The sequence below is a fragment of the Monopterus albus genome, unplaced genomic scaffold (genome assembly GCF_001952655.1).
Source record: "Monopterus albus unplaced genomic scaffold, M_albus_1.0 scaffold28.1, whole genome shotgun sequence".
NCBI classification, from domain to species: Eukaryota; Metazoa; Chordata; class Actinopteri; order Synbranchiformes; family Synbranchidae; genus Monopterus; species Monopterus albus.
This window is the reverse complement of record NW_018127908.1, coordinates 2841007-2860771: the sequence shown is the minus strand read 5'-3', so window position 1 is coordinate 2860771 and position 19765 is coordinate 2841007. Positions and strand designations below refer to the sequence as shown.

Genomic DNA, 19765 nt, shown 5'->3' with positions numbered 1-19765 from the left:
ATTGGCGGGGGGGGGCACAGCTTATTTTTGCCTCTGGGTCTCCTGGAGTCCTAATTTAGCCCTGCAGCATTTTCTACACATTTGCATTTTACACACTGCATTGGAATCTCTGAGTTTGGCTCTGCAATGTCTAATTAAAATATAAAATTCAACTTGGTGCTTTAAACAACACCCTCTTTTTTTTTTTTTTTTTACAGATGCAGTATAACTTACTACATAGGTGCTCCTGAACATGTTAAGCATCATTCATCATCTCACTGACTGAATCGGGACAGCAGCCTTCAGTATTAAAATTAAATGTTTACATTTCCTGGCAGCGAAAACAACTGTTTAGAATCTAGAGAAAGCCTTAAATCCATGGAAGAACATTTGGCCTGCATTGGTTAGGGTGATGTCAGGAGAGTGATGCCGCATGATGCTCTGGGCCACTGCATCAAACCGGGGCGCTCCTATTGGCTGACGGAAATATTATGGTGCTGCGCTGTGTGTCGCGTCATCTGACCAGCAGCACGTTTATCTATTTCTCCGGCTCAACACTCGCCCTAGAAAAGAGGCAAGTTCTGATTTTGGGAAACACAGCGACAAGAGACTGAGGATTGGACGCTGGTGAAGTCGAAACAGGACGTTCTTTTCCCGCATCCGCAGCGCACCATGAGGGAAATTGTTCACATCCAGGCAGGGCAGTGTGGAAACCAAATTGGGGCGAAGGTATAAATATTATTTAATTTGAGAAGTGGGGAATTAACGGGGTAATTGTAATCTTAATGCAAGGAGACGGTCAATTTTTTGTGCCGAATCATCCGAGTCTTTACACGGTTAGTTTAGCGTTTCTTGAACAAGGAAGTGCATCTTAGAAAGCTTGAGTTGATCGGTTGTTTATATAGCCTATGTGCAGGGTGTGGTTAAGTAGGGCTGGGCTTTGCTCGGAGCTAGGGGCTGCAGCGATGTGGCCTCCACAGTTGTGCGTCATTTTGTCGCCAAGCAGATGCGCAACACTAAAATAAGGCCTGACGCATATGCTGCAACTCGTTTTCACGCCACGTTGTATTGCTAAATGGCCTCAGCAATTGATGATGATGTGATTGTGTTATTTCATCTTAGTTTTGGGAGGTGATAAGTGATGAGCATGGCATCGATCCCACTGGTAGTTACCAAGGTGACAGTGACCTACAGCTGGAGAGAATAAATGTCTACTACAACGAGGCATCAGGTAAAACCAATGGCCCAGCTAGTTTTACATACGACGCATTTTTGCATTTGACTAACTTACCGCTACATAAAGCCTTGTTTACATTGTTCATTATCCTTGCATGTCCCTATACCTCATTTGAATGCCACAGCATAGTCATGTCACTAATTTAGCTGCAAGGGGAATGCTAAACTAGGACAATGAACAAGCTAAAATCTCTCTCTCTTTGTCTCCCTATGTCTCTCTCCCTCTCTCTATCTCTCTCTGTAGGGAGTACAGGTATCTGCAGTCTCTGTATAACTGACCCAAACCTACTGTGCCTCGGTCTCATCTCAGCACATGATTTTATCGGCATATTGAAAGTCATTCCAACGTTACTTGCTGAATTAAAGTGCACTAATCATAAAACACTGCTGTAGCACTAGGGCTTCATATTTTGGACTGATGCTTTTGGAGAATAATGAATCAGCACAGATCTCGATCCATGTTTACCCAGGATTGAGATTAAACAGCACCCACCCATTGACTTTGGCTAAATCAAAGTCTTGCACAGGAAGGCCACACTGCATATTCATGTCTTCTGTTTTCCTATTTCCTACCAGCTGGCTTTAATAATCTTTGTTTCTGTTGGTCTTTGGTTCTTGTGACCATTGCTAACTCTGAGAGACGAGACAGTCCAAGTAACTTCAAAACAGTGCTGAGAGAGTGTCATTGGATTAGAACAAGCAGTGCAGCATGCTACAGCGGTGCTCTTGCAAGAGAGGTTACTTAGAGAGAGGGCGGAGGAAAGTAAAGCACAAGAAACAAACAGAAGGCACCATGCAGTCAACTATCCAGCTTGATGGACAGGCTGTAGTATCCTTTAAACAAAAGGATCTTTGAGCTTGCTGCATGAAGATACTTTTAGCAGTATAACTACAGTACTATGGAAAAAAGAATAATTTAAAGTACAGTCAAGTGATTCCCCTGTGGTTCTCTAGGAATGTTCTGTCATGCATACTGAGACTGTTGATATCTTCCTCCACCCTTCCATCTATTATGTCCTCCTGTCTCTCTGTCCTCTGTTCAATTTTTCATTAAAAGGCAGCAAATATGTCCCCCGTGCCATTCTTGTGGACCTGGAGCCAGGAACCATGGATTCAGTTCGCTCTGGCCCATTTGGACAGCTATTCAGACCTGACAACTTTGTTTTCGGTGAGTGGACACCACTCATCCCTAACCAACTGCACATACAGTATGTCAGCAAATGCTGTCATATCTTGTAAAGCTAGTTTCATAAGATGGCACTGCACAGTGCTGTATATTCCTAGCACAAAGTGTCTGCAGCCTCTCAGCGATGTGCCAGCGGTGTGATGCATTGTCCATTTGCAGCCGTGTCTGACTGTGACTTTGTAATTATGAAAACATTTTTATTATCCTAAACCAAAGAATTTTACTGTAAGTCACCAGGACTATTATTTACCATGTAAGGTAAAGGTGTAAGAGTCTGGAAGCCTTGAATATCGGTACCAAATATTATGGAAAAGTGTTCAATAATTTTCTGGACATGTAACTTAAAAATAAAAATGGCAACTCTTGGTGGTTCCAGATGAAAAATACAAGGTCACCATGGTCATTAGGATCCATCTTTTGGGGACCACCTATGTTTGTACAAAATTAATGACAATCCATTAATAAAGACAGCAACAGCTTCTAAACCTTTTTATAAAGTACAGTATGCCTTAACAAAAACGTTATAATATACATTTTGTCTTTAAACATTACATCATGCAGGTCAAAGTGGGGCAGGAAATAACTGGGCCAAGGGTCACTACACCGAGGGAGCTGAACTGGTGGACTCGGTACTGGATGTCGTGAGGAAGGAGTCTGAGAACTGCGACTGCCTCCAGGGCTTTCAGCTTACACATTCACTGGGTGGAGGTACAGGCTCAGGAATGGGCACACTGCTCATCAGCAAGATCCGTGAGGAGTACCCTGACCGCATCATGAACACCTTCAGCGTCATGCCATCCCCAAAGGTGTCTGACACTGTGGTGGAGCCCTACAACGCCACTCTCTCTGTCCACCAGCTGGTGGAAAACACAGATGAGACCTTCTGCATTGACAATGAGGCTCTGTATGATATCTGCTTCCGCACACTGAAGCTGACCACACCTACATACGGAGACCTCAACCACTTGGTATCAGCCACCATGAGTGGAGTGACCACCTGCCTCCGTTTCCCTGGCCAACTCAACGCTGACCTCCGTAAACTGGCCGTCAACATGGTGCCCTTCCCCCGTTTGCATTTCTTCATGCCAGGATTTGCGCCTCTCACAAGCCGGGGTAGTCAGCAGTATCGTGCCCTCTCTGTGTCAGAGCTCACACAGCAAATGTTCGATGCTAAGAACATGATGGCGGCCTGTGACCCTCGTCACGGGCGCTACCTCACTGTGGCAGCCATCTTCCGTGGCCGTATGTCAATGAAGGAAGTGGATGAGCAGATGTTGAGTGTGCAGAACAAAAATAGCAGCTATTTTGTTGAATGGATTCCAAACAATGTCAAAATCGCTGTTTGCGACATTCCTCCTCGTGGTCTCAAGATGTCCGCCACCTTCATTGGCAATAGCACGGCCATCCAGGAGCTGTTCAGGAGGCTCTCTGAACAGTTCACAGCCATGTTTCGTCGCAAGGCCTTCCTCCACTGGTACACTGGAGAGGGAATGGATGAGATGGAGTTCACTGAGGCTGAGAGCAACATGAATGACCTGGTGTCTGAGTATCAGCAGTACCAGGACGCCACAGCTGATGAGATGGGGGAATATGAAGATGATGAAATAGAGGGTGAGGACGAAGGCCGTCATGATGTTCACCACTGATTATCAAACACTGACCCGACAAACAGAGTGAACCACTCCCTCCAAATACTAGTAATTGTTGTTGGACAGTGCACTGTGATCATAAGAAGCCCGCCAGAGATGCAGATGTTAAGCTACCTTTTCCAGTGTGCAGATCATGTTGAAATATAGCTGTTTAGCAAAAACTGTGCTGCGTATAGGTATGACTTATACTAAAGATCATGAGTGGCTTTAGATTTTAAACGTATGCAAATATTATTTGCTTTTCCAAGTCATGCTTTGCCAATGTCAACAAGGAATTGCTGTCTTGTCCTGGACACAGTTTTGTAATATTTACTTAAACATGCATTCACTCATCTTATGAATAAAAGATCCAGTCCTGTCAATACTTGATGTGTTTTTTTTATAGTTACAGGTGTAAAGGTGAACAAGCCCAAAATTGCTATTCATTCATCCCATTAGATGCCCTAAGCTAACACCAAAACAACAAAGAATTGACGCAATTATCTGTGTATATTCCTTTGTGCCAGAGCTCCATTTTTTCATCAGTTGCACTGGGTGTCATGGTCCTGCTTTACAACAAACCTAGGCATTGCAGTTTATTTTAACGCAGTCCCACAAACACTGTCCTGGTGCCATAAATATAAAAAACTACAGTACACTTAAGCTTTAGGAAACTAGATTATGTAAAGTGAAGCAACCAAAGTAATAATTAGAAGAATGTTGTTTGGTTTGAGCATTGTCTGTGTATGAAAAGAGTGAAAGCCACTAGGTCATCTTGATATACTGCATTAATATAATGCAGACAGTGTTCAGCCAGTCACATACAAGCAGCCAGGAAGGCACCTACCAACCGTCGAAAAAAAAAAAAAGGCTGCAGAGATATACAGTATGTAGAGAAAGTAATTTCAAAATGCACATTAATCACTGGCAACCCAATGCACACCATGACAGTGGCATGATGAAACTTGCTGATATGATTCTTGAGGTTCATGACAGCACTGCGTTCCAGACAATTAGGACTGAATGGCAGTTTGAAATATGCTGTACTTCTTGCCACGCCCAATCATGACTTCAAAAGTGAGAATTTTCTACCTGAAACCTGATAAAAACACCACCTGCTTAGACGTGACTACTGGTTAAAAGAATATATATTTTTTTAAAAATGTAACTCAGAGTAGTCGAGGAACATTTTTGCCATTTTAAGAGGAAAACCAAATTTAAAACATATCTCAGAAAAAGAAAAAAAAAAAAAAAAAATGAGAAGGTTTTCCTATTACAAGCAGTCAGTCAGGCCACCCTAATGATACTGGTAAGTCATTTGAATACCAGGTCATTTAAGTCAGGCAGCTTCTGTCAGGACTGACAGAGGATAACTGACAAAATTGCTCACAGCGGTTTTGATACCTACGTCTAAAAACTGAAAAATATGTATTTTAAGGTGAGTGATATCTGCTCTGGTCAAACACATCTATAATGCCAAAACAATAAAATGATATATTAGCAAAAACATTTTTCAGTTCTGTGGAAGAATATTTAGCCATCAAATGAATGGCAGAACAAAGTTTCTGCAGAGGATAAGGTGTGCGAAGAGACACAATCCCAATGTCCTTCCACAGGGTAGGAAACAGAGCACTAAATGGGATAAGCCAAATATGATAGGAGAAATGTGTACAGCCACAGGCAACAAAATATATTTCTTATAAAGATTTTGCTCTGACATAAGGGAGAACAGCTATGCCATTAAAAAAGGTTGAAAACTAGGCTTTTGCCTAGCTGCATCTCATTTAAAACCACCCTGGCCATTTTCAAAATTTGCCTCCATTGTTACTTTACATAACATACTGTATATACTAATCCATTAAGGTGAAAGTCAGTTAAAAGAGCAGATACCAGGATTCAAGGTAAGTGACCCCTCCTCTGTATGGCTGCTTAAACAGAACAGTTATAATACCCTGACACCTTTGACCCTTCAAACCCTTTGGCATCAACAGTCACCAGCCTGGAATGTCTGGTCTGCGTCCCAGTGTAGGCTGCAAACACCACTTAAATAAATCAGCTTATCATCATAACTCACTTGGAGGAACGTGTCACCCACAGAGACTGACTTAAACATTTCAGTCTTACTTTGATTTTTAGGACTTAAAAAAAACAGACCAATGACATGAAGTAGATCAGCAGACAAATCTGCATTCAAGTAGGAGAGCATTTGAAAGCTATCATCAGCAACAGCAAGAATAATCGAGACACACTGTGCATCACATCCCAGAGACACAAACAAGAACACTCCAAACGAGTGGCCAGGACACCCACACAAAGGTACAGAGCACATAATCTCTATGAACTCTTAAGTAATACAGTGTGCCTCAAGAGCCAAGCTTTCCTTTGCACCCTGTCTATCAAATCTCTCACTGTGCATGACCGACTCATTCATCACCTTTCAGCTTTAAGTAAGGCCTTCCACACAGTCCAACAACACTATACAGATACATACATCACAACGGTTCATTTGGACCCAACAAAGACTCCCCAGGGTGCAAGAAAATTCCACAAAACCCTTCACACAACTTGATTCACCCGCTGATTTCATACCTGATAGCACAAATTGACACTTCACAAATATTCTGTTGTATTTCTGATTTGCTGGTTTTCAGAGTAACTGACATTTCATCTGTTTAATCCCTCGCTATCTACTCACTACATCTATATACTTTTATTTCCCATTTCCTTTTTGTGCCTTTGTTTAGCTGTAGAGTTTAGTATTTGTTATTGTGCTGTTAGCATGAAATGTGTGTGATCTGTTTTGTGCTTTCTTGTGCATCTCAGTCACAAAGATCTGTACCATGCAAACGATAGTTAGAAATATTAGAGATTTGCTTCTGTTCAGTGAAATTCATAATTAAGATGAATAACAATCAAAATACTAATTCCATACAGGTTGTTCATCCTTTAAATGCAATTTTAGCCTTTCTGAAGGCAGAATGTTTTACATAACTATGAAAACATATGAATGATGCCTTTCTTCTTGTAAGTTAAGATGACTAAACATTGCATTTGGAAAAACTGTCTCTTTAAAATAAAACACTGAACACTCACACAGTATGCTTCTACTATACCCATGCATTTGAAACCACATGCAAGTGTTTGATTTCTGGTAAAGAATTCTCAACAGCATCTGTACTGGTTATGTATATAGCATGTTCCTATTCTCTTAAATGTCACAATGGGAAATCAGGAGGAAAAAAAAAAGGTTAAAGTATTTTTTTATTGTTTTTTGATAAATGTTACAAAACTTAAAAACCAAAAACATCCTAATTATCACGCTGCTTTAGTAGTCTAGTATTCTAAAACAATATATTCACACAGCACGTTAGAAACTAGAGATGAAAATAGAAGTATAGCAAAAACAGTATTATCAAACAGTCCCATCAAATGTTTTAAGTGCATTGAAAGCTTAACCATGTTACCTTTACACACATACATGCAGTAAAAAACAACATTAAAAGTCTACCTGATAATTATGGCACAATACATATTTGTAATAAAACAAAAGAGTCAAAAGAAATAGGGCCATCAGTATATTGAGCACAGTGTTGATCGTTTTGGCACTTGGAACCTTTGGAGTTAGGATTTGGCTTACTGTAAAAGTACAACATGAAAAACCCTCAAATATTCTGCACAAGATATAAGGAGTGCAATAACAGAGCACTTGTGTGGTTTGTGGTCTATATTGACTATGTTGTATAATGATAAAATAATCTGATACCTTCTTGGAGCACTAAATCATTCAAACACCTTGGGCTTGGTTCTTCTGCAGGTACTGCTTTCATCAGCATTTACATTCCACAACCCATTTAAGAGTTCGTTATTGCCTACAGCACAACTGATCTAAAACAATCTAAAAGTCATGTAAAATACTGCAAAATGCAAACCAGGTATCTTCAGAATCACTGAAACTGTATAGATAAACACATCATAATACTAGCTTCAGAAACTTTGTTCCGCCTCTGCCTCAGTCACTCTTATAATAATCATTTTCTTGTTGTTTCTTTTACAAATGGGTGCTGTAAACAAACCTGCACAGCCATGATCTGTGCTGTTCCTTTCCAAAAGAGCAATAAGTGAGCTCCATTGTATAGTGATCATACAATAACTGTAGGACTTAGGGTATTGATCTGTACCAGCAACAAGAGTATTGGCCTTCAAATATATTATGACCTCATTATCCACCATCCATTTCCACATCCATTACAATAAACTCATAATATATACCATCACTGCTTTTAAAGACTAATTGTTGACACTGGCTGTCTAGTGTTACAGCTATAACCTTTCTCTCCTTGAACTGGTGCATTAAATGTTTTGTCTCTTTGTTCTTACTTTGGTGTGGATGTCCCTGAGCTGCAGCTGTGGGTGTTATGAGTGGTTTTTGATTGTACAAGGAGAGTTCTGACAGGTGATTGGTTCCTAGGTGCAGCCTTCAGGGGTAGAGAGCCAACTGCAGCCAGTGCAGGCAGGAACTCACTGATCTGACATTAGACTTGCACTAATGCACACTTGTGATGTGGGAAAGTCACACTTAATGTTTTTTCAAGGTTTGTTCTCAACTGAGGCATACTGACAGAAGTCATATTATGCCACTTAAAAACATCTGTTTTGTCCTAATTCTGCTGTTACACCAATAGTACAATGTAACAGTAGAATTAGGACAAAACAAATGTTACCCTATTGGTGTAAAGTATATATTTTCTAATGCTGACAGGTAGCACACAAGAAATGAGTGCACTTATTGGCATTAACAAATGTCATTTTACTAGTCTACCTAGTATTAGTATAGCAATCCAGTGCCTTTTATGGCCACAATAGTTGTGTAGTCAATACCACATCTTATACACTGTACTACCAGCAGTAGTACAGAATTGCTCTGTAGGTCAAGCAGACTAATCTCTCTGTTTACAAGTTTTACAACAATTAAACTATCTTCTGAACAGATGTATACTTCTATACTTTAGGATAGAGACTATAGTGAAATATTTTCGTTTAAATTCTTTTCTCAGTGACTGAGACCTTCTTATGTTGCACAACCACCCTCTGGCTCCCTTGCAACTTGGGTGTGGCTGTCAGCCCAAAGTCCTCATTTGAGCCCGTAGAACCATGGGAACCCAGTGAAAAAGTTTGAGATTTTACCTGCACGCCTTGACCTTTGACCCCCAAGCTCTGCTCTGTAAGCCCCTGTCCTGTCTGAACAAAGCCATGCGCTAGGTGTTCACCTTGCCCTCCACCCGAGGACCCATTCTCCACCACCAGCACTTGTCTAGCACTGGAGATGGTCCCTTTTGAAAGCCCCTGTCCTACCTGCCCTGTTACTCCACCCATTCCTACCTGCCTATCGACAAGTACCACACCCTGAGATCCTTGGAGGCCACCAACCTGCACCAGCCCCTGGCCTACCTGCCCTGTTACTCCACCCATTCCTACCTGCCTATCGACAAGTACCACACCCTGAGATCCTTGGAGGCCACCAACCTGCACCAGCCCCTGGCCTACCTGCCCTGTTACTCCACCCATTCCTACCTGCCTATCGACAAGTACCACACCCTGAGATCCTTGGAGGCCACCAACCTGCATCAGCCCCTGACTTAGACCAACCTGACCTACTTGACCAACTGACTGCTGGGTGCCCCCTGCCACAAGCACCATTTGGGGGTTGGGTTCAACTACATACATGGGGGCAGCCGCATAATACATAGCAGGCTGCTGTATGAGTAGTGTCTGACTGGGAATCATCATCTTGTCCTGGACATGTACCTTGGGAACAGTTGCTGAACCCTGAGCTCTCTCAGTGATGAGCTCCTCCTGGACAATAGTGGAGGACCCAGACGCCACATTGGAGGTGTCGAGGGTGTTGATGTTGACACGGTCCCTGTCCCTGACTGTTTCTGTGTGAGTATGGACATGTGTGTGGGTGGAGGGCCTGGGTGGAGAGACAGAAACTCCTGCATCCACAGTCTCGGTCACTAAGGCTGATCCCTGACAAATCTCAGCCAGGGTTTTGAATTTAGGCCCCAGGTCATTGAGGAATGCAAGATCATTGGCATCCTCAAGAAGGCTGCAGCAACCTACAGAACCTGCTAGAGATTCCTGACCCTCATAGTTATAGATCATCAGACCATCCTTCACCTGGGATTGTTCTGCAGCATGGATTGATTTCTGCAAACAAATGGAAGCAAAACTTCATTTCAATGGCACATCAATTCTGTTAGTATAATACAGCTTCTACTTGTCCTTACATAGTGTATGAAGAAATCTATGTATGTTTTATTCATTTAAATTATTATTTTCACCATCCAAATTCCAGGTTTTACCATATTATGATCAATAATATAATAGACTTACACTTAAATAGTACTCCCCCAGGAACTGATCCGACAGAGCCATGTCATCAAAGGCTCCCGCTCCGTATCCTGCCATCGTTCCTGCACCGGTGAAATTCATCTGCTCCTGCCCATTGAAGTTTCTGTACTGGCTGTACATGTGCATGTTCTCAGCTGTGTTTATAGCACTACCAAGGCCTGCTCCAGCACCTACAGCTCCCATCTCAGAGAATCCTCCTGTGTATGGCTTTGACTCAAATGTATTTATGTTATTGGCATTTATTGCACCCATATCAACTTCCATTGGGCCATGTAGAAGAGGAACGTCCTATGAGAAAAATATGAAATCCCATCAGAGATGCAAATTTGATTAGCCCAGTTTCAAAACTAAAATCCTGTAACATTATATAAGATGAGCAGATAACAATACTACACTGATCAGAGTACCTTGTCTTCTCCCTGCCCCTCAGTGTGATATGAAATCAGCTGTTGTTTCGTATCAAATGGAATGGCTTTAAAATCTCCTATAGCTGCTGTACCTCCACACAGGCAGAACAGCAGCAGCAGGGGCACCACTAAAAAACATGCACATTGGACACTACTTCAAAAGAAATTCTTAAGAAATACTTTATGGACACTACTTCAAAAGAAATTCTTAAGAAATACTTTATGGACACTACTTCAGAAGAAATTCTTAAGAAATACTTTACTGTTATAAAATGAATGGATTTAATTAACCAAACAAAGGTTATGCATGATTGAGCCATGATCTGCCTTTTTCAAAAATGCCTGTGATTCACCCACACTGTCTAGCACGCTTCAACATGTCAGGTTGGGCAACCTTGTATTGGTGCCTCCAGTGACTCAGTAAAAAAAAAAAAAAAAAAAAAAAAAAAAAAAGAAACTGGAGAAGAAAAGACATTCCAGTAATAATCTACTCACGTAGCAGCAGCAACAGTCCCAGGAGCAGAAGCAGGATACCTGCAGCACCAAAACCTGCAGTCTTCGAAATGCGCTCCATACAACTTTTAGTGTGTTCTGGGCAAGCGCACACAGTTAAGTCCATCACCTGAACATCAGCGCACGACTTTCCTTGCTGGTCCTTGACCAACAGTGCTATTTTGTAGTTGCCTGGCCATAAGTTGGCTTGGTCTCGCAGAATGGCTGTGGTGTCTGATGAAAGACAAATTTTAAAATTTGCTGCACAAGTTATGAAGATTGTTTATGCCTTGCAATTTGTAATAAGGCTCTTTAAATATAAAGCCAGGATGGGCCTTTAGTTGGCTTTTGAGGGAAAAATGGATGTAGGTAACATTATTATTGGTTGTATTTGATTTGAGAATCCCAGTAATCCATGCCAGTAATTAAACTTGCAGCGTCTGGAAACTGGAATACCCACATAAAGCAGTCTATTATTAAGTACTTTCTGTGACGTGTAGTACAAAAGATATGACAGTGATGACAAAGTGCAGCTTTGCTATGAGCAAAACACCCCTAGTGAGTGTGTTTGGAGCTTAAAACAATTTATTTGTAGCAACAATAGAAAACATGTTTGAGTTAATACATATTTGTACAATGAAATTACTAAAAAAACAAAAGCAAAAAAGACTAAGCAGCAGTTTTCTTCTGAGTCTCTAGAAACCTAAAGTTTTGGAGTTACAAAACTAGAGCTAAATGCTGCCTTTGTCTGAAGCCCTTTTAATGTAAACCTCAAAGAACAATGGCCTTTTAACAGGGTAGTATTGGAACTTTGCCAAGCAGTAACTGTCCTCTTCACATGGTCTTACCATTAAAATGCTCCACTGTCCATTTCCCCTTGCTGCTCTCCTGAATCACACTGAACTCAAACGGTGCTGAATTTGGAAACGCATCTTCATCTACAGCTGTCACATAGATCACATTATCCTCCAGGCACATGGTATGAGCTGTAGTGGTCAGTTTTGGACAGTGATCATTAAAGTCCTCCACCTGAATGGCTATGGTCCCTGTGGCAGTCTTTGAGGGAATGTCTGTAAGTCAATTAAAAGAGAAATTCACATTAACATGTTGTATGCCACAGACAGTACATCCATAGGGGAATAATGACAACTTTTTACATATGTACACAACTCACCATTGTTGATGCATATAATTTCGGCATAATATGTTCCATTGACCAAGAACTTGGACTCCCTGTCAGGCAGTTTATTCAGCCTGATATCAGCTGTCTTTTCATCAATAATCAACCAGTTGTCATCATCACGTTTTTTTCTATACCTGAATGTGTGAAAATCCATATGAGGACATAAAAATAAAGTACACATGTATCCATTCTAAAACATAAAGACATGTCTATTCATTTGCTCAGTGTTTTATGCGGCTGTACCATACGTTGGTGGCTTTCTGGAGTGTGTCACTGTCAATAGCAAAGTAAGTGGTGATGATTTTATTGATGGAGGTGGAGGACATGTCTTCAGAGAGAGGCACCACTTTGACAGTTGGTTGGAAACGAGGGCCTTCCTTCTGATTGATCACATTGATTTTAACAGGGTATCTTTTGGTGGCTGTGGTCCCCATGACAGACGAACTGGTCCCCATGACAGACGAACTGCCAAAATTGTACCCAGCTTTGTTATTAACTTCCACTTCCAAGTTGAGTGCCTTTAGCTCCTCATAGTCCAGGGCCTGTACATTCAAGCATAATGCACAGGATTGCAGCTCACATTTGCTTTCATAGCAATGTTACTCTGCTTGCTCAATCACTTTCTGCATTTTACTGTATTTAAATATGTCCATTCAAAATGAAACTAGTCTTTTACCTTGTGAATTGTGATAATTCCCTCATTGGTCTCAGAATCTGTAGTAATAGTGAAATAGCCTGCTTCATTCCCTGAAACAATTTCATAGACAGCCAGCCAGTTGTCAGTGTGAATCAGATCCTTATCAATGGCTTTGATCCTCATCACCTCCACATTGACAGTGTTCTCCTCCACGCTCCCTTCATACTGCAAATGAAGTGCACATCAACAGTTGCTTTAAAACAACAGTTACTATAAAAAAAAAAGCAAACAAACAAAACAGTAGGTGTGTTATTTGTGTTAACTGTCTCACACCTACCGATTCTTTTTCCAGAGTTGGAATATTGTCATTTATGTCCAGAATTTTTACCACAATCTCTCCGGTTCCTGTGTTTCCTCCCGCCCGTCCAAACAGGTCAGCGCCTTTAATAATTAACTTGTACGTATCTTTTGTCTAAAGAAAACAAGCAAAAAACTCAGATATAATGCACTGATAAATGCATTCCAGTTTATCCTTTCCCATAACATTTGTTAATAAAGGGAACCATAGTTCAGTCTTAACATTTGGTAAAATAAAACTAAAAATATACAAAACGCCTGATTCTTTTTGACTGTGTTCCAAAAGTAACAGAATTATATTTATGGTGGAAAACATAATATTTTACATAAGCACAAAAAACAATATGGAGCATGACATTTGCTATTCTCCAACATAAGAGCTAATGGAAAATGTAATATTGTGTGATAGTGAGATTTACTGTTATAATACTGATCTGACTTCTGTGTTATGAGTTGTATTATCCTGTATTTGCAATAAATGCCATTTGCTGTAGATGAAGAATTTCAAACTTAAGCAGTCACTAAAGTACCTCACCTCCCTGTCTAGAGTATTCTGTCGAACAAAGACCTCTCCGGTCTGAGCGTTGATTGAGAACATCTTATCCATACTCTGCTCCGCAATGCTATAGAAGATCTTGGAGTGGTCTGTGTCCTCTTGGTCAGCATCAGTGGCTATCACCTTCATGACAACAGTTCCTAGAAATTGCCAACACAAATTATACCGTTGACTGAGTGCAGGTAAAAACACTGTCTTCCAGAGCCATATCACAAATATACTTTAGATGTCATTAAATACCTGCCGCACTGGATTCATTGACATATCCAACTTGCTGTGCTTTAATGACCGGCGGGCAGTCATTCTCGTCCACAACAGTAATGTTAAGGTCGATATTCTTTTCAGCGTAGCTTCTATTGGATGCGAATTTTGCTATGCCTTTTAACTACAAGAAAATACATCACAACTACTTTATCATATCTTCACTGTGAAATTCAAGGAGTTGACTTTAGATTTTACAAACAGGATTTGCAAGTCCTCTTACGTGATAGGCGGCAATCTCTTCTCGGTCCAGAACGGCATAGATTTTCACATAACCAGTGTCAGGATCGACTTGAAATGTGTCGCCCGCACCAGGCCCTGTTAATTCATATATGATCTTCGTGAAGTTCTCCTTATCCGAGCGAATCTAAAAAACAAATACACAGTGAATCCACCTGATCTGGAAATATAATTATAGAAAAGTGTCAAGTTTACAGCAAGTTTCCATTATAATATCCTTTTTTAAAGCTGTGTTCTTTAAGGCATAATTTCACTTGACTGTCTTTCACATGTGATATATTATATATGTGCTATGCTGAAGTTTGGCATCCAAACTGTTTTCTTGCTTTGGTGAGCAGAACCGCACTATTGGTTGTTAGCAAATAATACAATTCTAACCTGTATCATGCACTGCTGCTGAGATGTCAAACTAGATAAACTTTAGCGCACCAAACAGAGGTGTGTGTGTGTGTGTGTGTGTTGAAACATCTGAACAGAGATGTATTCATCATCGTGTACTGACTCACTGCTATGATGGAAGCTGTTGTCACACATACTCAGTAAAAGCTAAGACTTCAGATAAACAATACCCTGCGGTTAAAACCAGTAGGTGGAAAACACAATCAATTTACTTGATAAGTGTAATTATTTTAAGAGATTAAATGTTGCTGTATCTACAGTAGGTTATATTAAATAGCTGCATGACTGTAAACATATGTACTTGGAAATAATTCTAAGTGAAGTTTTGGGATATTCAGTTTTAATAGAATTATTAAGAAAGAAATAAAATCACACACTCTAGCAATATTATCAAAGCCATAATTGTGGTTCTCCAATAGCTTTTTGGGAGCTATGATCCATGCTCTTTTCTGTCTGCGTAACACTGGCCCATTTCCTTTTGCCCACACAGGAACAAGCTGCAGGTAAACAGAGAGGAAAAAGATGGTTATTAATGTGCAGTCACTACAAAAATCACACGTTGTTCCTGATACACATTCTCCTTCTACGTCATTAGAATGCAAGGTCATTTGGGATGTCAGAGTTACATGTTTTTTACATTAAAAATATGAACGTCATCCTCTGTTTCGCACTTGGGGGGGGGGGCTCTCTTTTTACAATACAGTTGGGACACGTATAATGTCATCCTCCATGTTACAGTCTACATCTCAATTACGCGAAAAGCCTAAAACTTCCTCTAACTTGCTATAAAAAACAAAGTCGCGCTGCTGAAAAGAATAAATCATGAGCTGGAGCTGTTCCATGACCAGCACAGCGAGTGGGATACGCACGGAGACCGTGTGTTAACCTTTAATTTCACTACATGTAACGTTAACTTTAACTACAGACTCAAACGTACCCAATGAGTTCAGTACCGTGAAGGGAGAAGAGCCACACCTGTTGAAGTTCTGCTATTCTACAAACAGTGTAATAAACATTTAACAACTTGTGGCCCATATCGCGTACTCACCGCTAAGAAGAACGCCAACAGTACCAAAACTCTGCATTCCAGCAGTAGAGCCATCTTATAAATACTGTATAAACTCGGTATTCCTCTAGTTGAAGTGAAAACCCTCCTATTCGACTCTGTCTGTGGTCTGTTGTTGGTTTCGTACAGACTTTGACCCCACGGAGGGTGGGAAGAGCTTTTGCAACACAGGGCGGGTCCTCCCTGTGTTTGATTGCTCACAAGCAAATGCCGATAACAGGAGCAGAAAGGAGGCCGTTGTGTCTACGTTTCTCATGCTTCAACACTCCTGGCTTTGAGGGAGGGAGGAAAAACGGCCCAATTTAGATGAAATCTGTCCAGAATTGGCACCTGCATGCGTCCGAACCAGGCAGATGAATCTGGAGCTGGAGAGTGTGAAATCATGTTTATTGTGGAAAAAAACAATGCCTGATATAAAATAAGATAACATTTCTATCTGGACTTTACAGTCTAAATTTAAGTGTTTCTCTGTAATGTGCTTTATTGGGGGGGGGGGCATTTTACTCAACTGTAAAACTTCACCTTCAGATGTGAAATTCCCAAGGCTACATCTCTGTTTCTGGGTTCACCACATGTACAGCTGCACACTGCCTGCGTGAGCATGTGTGCACAGGGCTGCATTTGTTTTGCAGAGAGAGACCAGGAAAAAAGGTGTTTGTTGGCACAGTGAGAGTTTGTGTTGCCAAGATACATGAAACTTTGACTCTCTGTGGTCAAAGGTACATTGGAGAGGAACTACATCACCTCACCTGATTGTGGCATTACTTTCCATCAAGGTATTGTGTATTTTTCTGACAGCTCACATGTTGCTGCAATTCAGAGTCGTCTATAATTATAGAATTAATTCGGCAGAGATATATTAGATGATTCAAATGTTAAAGACCAGCAGACATTTTCAAAATGTTTATTATAGAATGCAGCAGAATAAGTATGGTATAAACAATGTCACATAAACTGGGTGTGTCATGTCTGTGCTATCTGAGTAACCAAACCCTTACGAAGAATGCAACACTTCAGTGTCCCGACTGTGCTGTGAAAGAAACATTGTCTCGATGTGCAGGGGTTCATCATCACTGATGTGACCTGGGTTCCCCGGGTGTGTGAGAAACATCTTGAACAATAGTTTATGTTGGCCCTTCAGATCAACAATTCACTGGGTGGGTTTGAGTATGTGCCTTAGTTTAAACTCGGTTGCGAGTGATGAAAACGGTCTGTTGCTTTCAATAATATGGTTAATATGGTGAGTTTTTGTTGAATTTGGAGTGCTGTTAAATTGCATCGCGTTATACTGAGAAGTGTTTCTAATACCCCCAAGGGCACCCCCCCAACACTACTGTGACCCATTTGTTGATTGTAGTTAAGCATGATTTTATTTTATAGAATACATTTCCATGCCAAGTGTGTAGATGGCACTGAAACTCACTTTAAAATTTGGTGCCCCTACTGCTACACCCGAAAGGTCACACTCGTTCATCTGGCCTTTGAGAAGGGTAATGCTCAAGTGTCGCAATGAGAGGAAGGAAACAATCACAGAGATCCAATGTCATGACTCGTCAAATTCAGCTCTTCTAAAAGTAGGCTATGTTTAGTGCTTTTATATTAGCTACTGTGTGTGTGTGTGTTTTAGCATATTTCATTTATCAGTTGTGTAGTTTCACTGCTAGTCAGTGCTAGTCAAGGCTATTTTAGAAGTTCAGATGCCATAATGGACACACACACATTGATGTGTACATATTTTATAGCCTGTCTTGTACTGTTAACTGCACGGATGTGTGCATGCAGTAGCCCATGTTTCTTTGGATGGATTTTGTAGTTCGTTCAGTAGTCTCTGTGCGACTGGGCTTGCTTAGCAGCAGTGCTACCTTGCAGTACTGTCTGCAGAACATGAGTTTGCACCGAAGTCAGAGCTGCCTCAGTGTAATACTATGTTACTGTATGTGAGACACCATATGTTTGTCTCATAGCAGAAAGCAGCAGTGTACTAAGTGTACTTGTTTGAAAATATTGTGAAATTCATTGCTATTGTAAGATCACACTGACACCACCCACCCTGTGAAAACCTGCCCCCCGCCCCAAGCTATTAGTGTGACGGCTATTAGTCACATTAGTCTGGAGTCCAGAGAAACTTGTTTCACCCTTCACATATGACACGAACGTCCCAACTTGCTTCTCATTTGGCACTGATCCAAAAGGAGTGGTGACATGGGTGGAGCGGCTGTTTTAGAACTTTTACTTCAAGGTCACACACATCTGTCAAACTGAACAACTGGATCTGTTACAGCATTTGCACCTTTTAAATGTGTTATCAGAAAACATCTGGTATGAGCCTTTTGGTATTTATGTTGCATCAAGACAAACACAATTTGTAGATGTCAACTGGTGGTTTGCTTCAAAATACATTTTGCTAAATCACAGATACACCAAGTACAGTAGATAATAACAGGAAGCAGTTGTTTAAAAGACAAAATACACCAAGTACAGTAGATAATAACAGGAAGCAGATGTTTAAAAGACAAAATACACCTTGCAATAAAATTATTTTATGATATAATGTTAAAAAACATTTTTATGCAACTGCTTGGACGTTTAAAGTTATGTCTTAAAAGTATTCCTGAGAAATGATACTTTTGTTATTTACAGGACCTAAAACATCTGTTGTGACTAATTTTATCACAGTGAGTGGACAGTGTGGGGGAGAAAGGTCAGACACAGTGTCACAATGAGCACAAACAGGACAGAACCTGTTTATGTGTCATCTTACACTCTGTACACAATGATAATCCACTTTCGCTGTAATTTGGGAGTAACACAGGAGGGTAGATTTTGCTGAATGTATCTTGAGTTTACTGTTAAGACTTCCAGCCCCAATCTCTTTCATTATGTCCTCGCCCATGACTCACAGCAGTGGTCTTCCTGACATTTTTCTCACCTTTCCTGTTGCAGCACCACATAGCCTCACTTCCCCTTACAATTTTTAAACAGGTCTACACCATTACACATGACTAAAGTGGCACATCTAATAAAGGATCCAGGCCTGACATTACTGGCTTTGACTGCTCTTGTTTTTATCAGCAGTTTAGAAGAGATAGTGAGCACTTCGCTGTGGGAGCAGTGCCTCTCCCACAACAGGCTTCCTTCACAATCACATTCCTGTGGTGTTGAATGAGGAGCTCGGTTCTCTTCCTCCAACCAGCATGTTTCAGTGCAGCCACAGAGACCAGAGAAGGGGCAACCTACAGGGGTTAATCTCTGTGTAGATTTGGGTGAGGCTTCTCTGAAAAACAAACAGACAGGCAAACAAATTAATTATCACAGATGTAAATACAATACACTCCCACCCCCAAGGCACAAACGATTCCCCTGTCCCTCATAGGCTACAGCCTTGAGCACCTGCTCAGCTTCAGTAGAAATCACGTAAATATTCCTGTAAGATTCTGCAGTGCTCTTATAGGCATTTTATTGATGCCTTGCAACATCCTAAAATAAGTTATTGCTTACAGAATTACTTTTGCTGGCAGAAGTCTTAGGCAATGTTTCCCCCTACTGGCAGAAATATGTATATATATATATATGTATGCTTATATGCAAACATTAAGGAGTTGACGTTTTGTGTACAATAGCAACACGACACTAAACGCAGCAGAAAGGCGCTTTGCCGCGGATCCTACCAAGCAGGGAGGTTCAGACTGGGGTGGGGCGGCCAAGGTGTGTCTGTGCCTTGACTCAC

General features: G+C 40.9%; 2 protein-coding genes across 4 annotated transcripts; one reads left to right on the top strand and one right to left on the bottom strand.

Annotated features, from left to right (window-relative positions):
• Positions 1-480: 480 nt before the first annotated feature.
• LOC109957755 (tubulin beta chain-like) lies at positions 481-4412 on the top strand. The gene is made up of 5 exons (XM_020595885.1): positions 481-708; positions 1102-1210; positions 1460-1468; positions 2273-2383; positions 2963-4412. The coding sequence occupies exons 1-5, from the start codon at positions 652-654 to the stop codon at positions 4045-4047; spliced, it is 1371 nt and encodes a 456-aa protein (XP_020451541.1). The 5' UTR covers positions 481-651; the 3' UTR covers positions 4048-4412.
• Positions 4413-7317: 2905 nt separating this feature from the next.
• On the bottom strand, positions 7318-16206 carry LOC109957720 (desmoglein-2). Of its 3 annotated transcripts, none has more exons than XM_020595850.1 (15): positions 16021-16206; positions 15350-15469; positions 14557-14700; positions 14313-14457; positions 14052-14212; positions 13497-13631; positions 13199-13384; positions 12766-13064; positions 12514-12656; positions 12188-12409; positions 11343-11573; positions 10848-10975; positions 10423-10728; positions 9478-10236; positions 7318-9381 (listed from the first exon to the last, which is right to left on the bottom strand). In XM_020595850.1, exons 1-15 carry the CDS (start codon positions 16072-16074, stop codon positions 9067-9069), a joined length of 3348 nt encoding a protein of 1115 aa, XP_020451506.1. In that variant the 5' UTR covers positions 16075-16206; the 3' UTR covers positions 7318-9066. The 3 variants fall into 3 exon arrangements, with proteins under 3 accessions (XP_020451506.1, XP_020451505.1, XP_020451504.1); XM_020595849.1 differs by having other exon boundaries at positions 7318-9552; positions 9649-10236; XM_020595848.1 differs by having other exon boundaries at positions 7318-10236; positions 16021-16205.
• Positions 16207-19765: the final 3559 nt, after the last annotated feature.

Coding starts and splice junctions, on each gene's coding strand:
- LOC109957755 (XM_020595885.1), top strand. CDS start 652: ATGAGGGAAATTGTTCACATCCAGGCAGGGCAGTGTGGAAACCAAATT. Junction 709..1,101: donor GAAACCAAATTGGGGCGAAG/GTATAAATATTA, acceptor ATTTCATCTTAG/TTTTGGGAGGTGATAAGTGA. Junction 2,384..2,962: donor ACCTGACAACTTTGTTTTCG/GTGAGTGGACAC, acceptor TACATCATGCAG/GTCAAAGTGGGGCAGGAAAT.
- LOC109957720 (XM_020595848.1), bottom strand. CDS start 16,074: ATGGCTCTACTGCTGGAATGCAGAGTTTTGGTACTGTTGGCGTTCTTC. Junction 13,632..14,051: donor AGAATACTCTAGACAGGGAG/GTGAGGTACTTT, acceptor TGTTTTCTTTAG/ACAAAAGATACGTACAAGTT. Junction 12,410..12,513: donor AATTATATGCATCAACAATG/GTGAGTTGTGTA, acceptor ATTGACTTACAG/ACATTCCCTCAAAGACTGCC.